The sequence below is a fragment of the Eptatretus burgeri genome, chromosome 5 (genome assembly GCF_056783735.1).
Source record: "Eptatretus burgeri isolate ZD-2024b chromosome 5, Ebu_testis_v1, whole genome shotgun sequence".
NCBI classification, from domain to species: Eukaryota; Metazoa; Chordata; class Myxini; order Myxiniformes; family Myxinidae; genus Eptatretus; species Eptatretus burgeri.
The window spans coordinates 92,605,490-92,611,489 of NC_140965.1; the positions used below are offsets into that span (position 1 = coordinate 92,605,490).

General features: G+C 45.0%; 2 protein-coding genes across 2 annotated transcripts in view; both read right to left on the minus strand.

Moving 5' to 3' along the window:
- Positions 1-6,000, minus strand: part of LOC147026963 (uncharacterized) — a 150,574-nt gene that overhangs the window by 22,777 nt on the left and 121,797 nt on the right. The window lies entirely within an intron of this gene.
- Positions 2,928-6,000, minus strand: part of LOC147026964 (metallophosphoesterase MPPED2-like) — an 11,271-nt gene continuing 8,198 nt past the window's right edge. The window contains exon 3 of the mRNA XM_085882903.1: positions 2,928-4,174. Coding sequence (XP_085739029.1) covers positions 4,056-4,174 — 119 coding nt within the window. The 3' untranslated portion in view covers positions 2,928-4,055. The remainder of the gene's footprint in view (positions 4,175-6,000) is intronic.

Genomic DNA, 6,000 nt, shown 5'->3' on the forward strand with positions numbered 1-6,000 from the left:
GAGAGAAGAAAGGTGGACATACTGTGTGTACAAGAGACCAAGTGGATGCGGAGTAAGGCTAGGAGCATTGGAGGTGGTTTCAAACTGTTCTACCATGGTGTGGATGGGAGGAGAAATGGTGTCGGAGTAATCCTGAAGGAAGATTATGTCAAGAGGGTATTGGAGGTGAGGAGAGTGTCTGACCGAGTGATGAGTGTGAAGTTGGAAATTGAAGGGGTGATGATGAATGTCATCAGTGCATATGCCCCACATATGGGGTGTGAGATGGAATATAAAGATTTCTGGAGTGAGTTAGATGAAGTGGTGGAGAGTGTATCCAAGGATGAAAGAGTGGTGATTGGAGCAGATTTCAATGGACATGTTGGGGAAGGGAATAAAGAGGATGAGGAGGTGATGGGTAGGTACGGTCTCAACAACAAGAGAAATGTGGAAGCACAAATGGTGGTAGAGTTTGCAAAAAGAATGGAAATGGCAGTGGTAAATACGTATTTCAAGAAGAAGGAGGAACACAGGGTGACATACAAGAGTGGAGGAAAGTGCACACAGGTGGATTACATCTAAAGCAGGAGATGCAACCTGAAAGAGATTAAAGACTGTAAGGTGGTGGCAGGGGAGAGTGTAGCTCGAGAGCATCGATTAGTGGTCTGTAGGATGATTTTGGAGGTAAGGTTGAGGAAGAGAGTGAGGGCTGAACCAAGGACCAGATGGTGGAAGCTGAAGGAGGAAGACTGTTGCTTGGAATTTAGGGAGGAGGTGAGACAGGCGTTGGATGGTGGTAAAGATGGGTGGGATGATTGGGCAACTATAGCAGAAGTGGTGAGGGAGATAGCTAGGAAGGTACTTGGTGTGACATCTGGACAGAGGAAGGAAGATACCAGACTTGGTGGTGGAACGAGGAAGTACAGGAAAGTATAAGGAAGAAGGTGTTGGCGAAAAAGAAGTGGGATAGTCAGAGAGATGAAGAAAGTCGGCAGGAGTACAAGGAGTGGTGGCGAAAAGGCAAAGAGAGAGGTGGCAAAGGCCAAGGAAAAGGCATATGACGAGCTGTATGAGAAGTTGGATACAAAAGAAGGGGAAAAGGATTTATACCGATTGGCACGACAGAGGGACCGAGCTGGGAAGGATTTGCTGCAGGTTCGGGTGATAAAGGACGTAAATGGGAATGTGCTGACGAGTGAGGAGAGTGTGTTGAGAATGTGGATGGAGTACTTTGAGGAGCTGATGAATGAAGAAAATGAGAGAGAGAGAGAAGGTTGGAAGAGGTGGAGATAGTGAATCAGGAAGTGGGGTGGATCAGTAAGGATGAAGTGAGGACTGCTATGAAGAGGATGAAAAGTGGAAAGGCGGTTGGCCCAGATGACATACCAGTGGAGGCATGGAAGTGCTTTGGAGAGATGGCAGTGGGGTTGTTAACCAGATTGTTTAATAAAATCTTGGAAAGTGAGAGGATGCCGGAGGAGTGGAGATTAAGTGTACTGGTTCCGATTTTCAAGAATAAGGGTGATGTGCAGAGCTGTGGAAATTACAGAGGGATAAAGTTGTTAAGCCACACCATGAAGTTGTGGGAAAGAGTAGTGGAAGCTCGGTTGAGAGGAGAGGTGACGATCTGTGAGCAGCAATATGGGTTTATGCCAGGAAAGAGCACCACTGATGCGATGTTTGCTTTGAGAATGTTGATGGAGAAGTATAGGGAAGGCCAGAAGGAGTTACATTGTGTGTTTGTGGATTTAGAGAAAGCTTATGATAGGGTGCCAAGAGAGGAGTTGTGGTATTGTATGAGGAAGTCGGGAGTGGTGGAGAAGTATGTGAGGATCGTGCAGGATATGTATGAGGACAGTGTGACAGCGGTGAGGTGTGTGGTAGGAATGACAGACCGGTTTAAGGTAAAAGTGGGATTGCACCAAGGATCGACTCTGAGCCCTTTCCTGTTTGCAATGGTGATGGACAGGTTGACGGACGAGATCAGACCGGAATCTCCATGGACTATGATGTTCGCGGATGACATCATGATCTGTCGGGAGAGTAGGGAGCAGGCTGAGGCGAGCCTTGAGAGGTGGAGGTACGCACTGAAGAGAAGGGGAATGATAGTCAGTCGGAGTAAGACGGAGTACATGTACGTAAATGAGAGGGAGGGTGGTGGTATGGTGCAGTTGCAAGGCGTTGAGGTGGGGAAGGTGGATTGGTTTAAATACTTGGGATCAACTGTCCAAAGTAACGGAGAGTGTGGGAGAGAAGTGAAAAAGAGAGTGCAGGCAGGATGGAGTGGGTGGAGAAGAGTTGCAGGAGTGATTTGTGACAGAAGGGTAGCTGCAAGAGTTAAGGGGAAAGTATATAAGACGGTAGTGAGATCAACTATGTTCTATGGTTTGGAGGCGGTGGCACCAACAAAAAGACAGGAAGCGGACCTAGAGGTGGCAGAGTTAAAGATGCTGCGATTCTCGTTGGGAGTGACGAGGATGGACAGGATAAGGAATGAGTATATTAGAGGGACTGCGCAGGTAGGACGGTTTGGAGACAAAGTGAGAGAGGCGAGATTGAGATGGTTTGGATATGTGCACAGGAGGGAAGTGGAGTATATCGGGAGAAGGATGTTGAAGATGGAGCCGCCAGGCAGGAGGAGAAGAGGAAGGCCAAAGAAGAGGTTCATGGATACGGTGAGAGCGGACATGCGGGTGGTTGGAGTGTCAATGGAAGATGTGGAGGATAGAGCGAAATGGAGACGGTTGATCCGCTGTGGCGACCCCTAACGGGAGCAGCCGAAAGAAGAAGAAGAAGAAGAAGAATTTACTTTACTATTTACATTTACTGCACCGCTTTCTAGTACCATCGATATCCACCTACATCCGATGCTCTTGCACGAGTGTCCAATAAGTCCAACTCGGTGATTAGTGTTTCACGAATGTCTTCGTTAAAGAAAGAACCCAAAGTGAAGGATTGAATTGGGTTTATTTAGCATAAGGGTATCAAATAAGTACAACTTACTGATTACAATGGTTCTTGTAAACGGCCAAACTGCCCTTTTCAACCCCGTTGCAAGTTTCCTTTGAAATCCACAAATTCAATGACCTTCAGGCTCAGATTGTCCAGTGTGACCACATTTATCCCCGACCAGCTAAAGGTAGTTTTTTTTTCCAGCTGCACCAAGCACAAAACAGTGTGCCAAATTTAGGTCGATGGAAAAATAAAAGAAGAAGAAGAAGAGGAAAAAAAAAGATACTTGGCTCCATAACAAAATATGCACAAATGCATAGCACATTAAAAACTTGTAAAACTCCATTCAAAACGCCACGAACTGTGCAACCGGCTCAAACGATAATAACGTCGCACCTTCACTTGGGTGACGATGCGGAGGGAAAACTCGGGCCTCTTCTGGCCTCACTTACGACGAAACGCCGAGCGATAACGGGCAGCAAAGGAATGCAATTCGACGGTTCTCTAAGAGACACTGAACACGAACCTTACACGTCTACAGGCAAACGAGCATGTGGGAGCGTTTGCTCACGAGAGAGCCACTACTCTGCCCTCGGTCGAGGCTTGTCCACACACGAAGCATTGTTAAACAGTGCAAAAGATGATTATCTCTCAAGATGGTGTCACCAAATGATTGTATGCTCACAAATTAAATGAGGAGCACGACTCCGTGTTCAATGCATGGAGGACAATTGCAAAAATCAAATTCCCAAGCAAAGTGTCCGTGACCAAAAGCAAAACGAAGAAATTATGGAATTTTGGTTAAAAAATAAAAATAATCGTACAAGTCATTGCTCCACTTGGAATGTTCTCATTCCATGAGATGAACACCCATCTTTAATCCGGCTCTTCATTTTCGGCAACTTTCGTTGTGCATTAAACGTTCGGGTAAAAGGTCTCCACGAATTGTTTGAATCGCAAGTTGTTTTCTCGAGGACAACTCGCTTGGAGGAAAATGTCCCCCGAACGGCTCGTCGATACCAAATACCAGCAAGCGCCCGGTGCTCCAAGGTCCACGCAGATGCGAGCATCCCAGAGCGCGACGGCAGTCTTGGCGAGTTTGGCACAGGATCAACGGCCTCGATCTACAAGCTCGTGGGGTTTGGCAGGTCCATGATGATCGGGAGATTAATGGGCTGATAGCTCACTGTGCATATGGACGCGTTGATGTACGTCGTGTAACTGTCCGTCATTATGCCATAACCTGTCGGAAGAAACAAAAGGAAAACAAGGTGAAGGAGGATTAAAGAAAGTCATTGCAAGAGAAAAAAACAATGACAGCAAGCCAACAGACCTAAACGTTATTTGATATGCTTGCGTTGCTCACCTAACCTCGTAGGTGGCAAGGTACATACACCGCAACTTCATAATCCTGACCAAGCCTTACCTGAGCAAGACTTTTGATGGTTAACTTCAAATTTTGGCAAATAACACATACAGTATTGACCGAACACAAAATCGGCAATATTTATGTAATCATTGGAGGTGTACTTTTCTTTTATGTTGATGTTCATCCATCCATCACCAAGTGGTTTGAGTGAAATTGGAAGGGGGTGGGGGGGGGCATGTGGAGTTATTTTAAAATTCCAAGATTCTAAACAATGAACAAAACCTGCTTTTTGATGCAAAAGGGGGTCAAAAATTTGTGGTTTTGGGGTCCCTTGCTTTGTGGTAAACAAGCCCTACCCCACCCAAAGTCCCCAAACCCAACCCCAGGTCCACAGCTCCGCCTTTCTTCTTCAAGTCCTCAACTCCCCTCACCACCCCCTCCCCCTTTCCACAACCCATACTTCACATAATAGTTACTGTTAAGACCGCTGAGGTTTATCGGTGAAGTAAATCAACAAAAAGTTAATCATACATATGACGGAATTGACTGAATAGTTTGTGGTTATATTATTTATTACTTCCGGTCGGTGGGTGAACCAGTGATTCTGAGCCTATACACCACCCGTGTGCACAACACAAATGCACATAACTCAAAATTGCGTGAATATCGATATTTTTTAACTTCGACATGCACTGTCTGGACCCAAGAGCTCTTAAATGAGGTCTCATCCACCATTATACACGTGCTGTGGTTACGATGTTTACCCCGTTCAGATACAATTGCACAACTTGCATTTATACACATAGACGCAATTACAATGGCTATTTTTTTTAAAAAATTATTGGTTTTTATAAATGTTTATAAAAGACATTGGTGAAACAATCCTATAGTCCTCTCATCTTCCTTTTTAAAGACCCCAGATTTTGAATTTTGGAGGATTCCCAGTTGAGGTGGGGGAGAGGGAGATGGTGGACTGTTGATCCAAGCCAAGAAAACAGTCCAACAGAGACTGATTGTTTGTATCCATATTTCTTACACAACTCAAGTGTCATGTATTCATTCTGTGGTGGTAGATTCAGAGAATTTTAATATAATTATTTGCATTAAATTGGTGAAAATATTTTCAGCTGGGGAGAGAGAGGGCGGAGGGAAGGTATCATATTAGGTACAAGGCCAAATGTGTTCAAGAGCCGCGTCCTAAAGGCAATAACAACTTCCGATATTTCGTCACGTGCCTTGATGGAGCTAATAGCGAGACCCATTATGGAAGCTCCTGTTCATGATGAGAAAATCGTGTATTTACGAAATCACAACACATTAAATGGAATAATCTTTAAATAGTAACGTGAACTTTTCGAAACTTTAAAGCAAATGTCCGAATAGATTTAAAAGTTGATGATAGACGCTCTCAAAAGGCACCCTCAATGCGAGGATGTGTACAGGTGTTTAGTATTTAAGGAGATCCGGATCCTGTATATTGTTGTAGAATTCCCACCCGTCGGCGTTCGAACGACCGTGTCTAACCAATAGCGGTCGAATAGCGGTCGCTTCGCCCACCGAACGGACAATCCAGTCGCGGCTTTCCGGATCAACGCCAGAAACCAGCCACGGGTGTGTTTTTTCGAACATATTGTTGGAGAATTTTTTTTTTAGCATTTCTACATGTTTTAAGTGATTTTCAACCTCCCCAAAAAATTGTT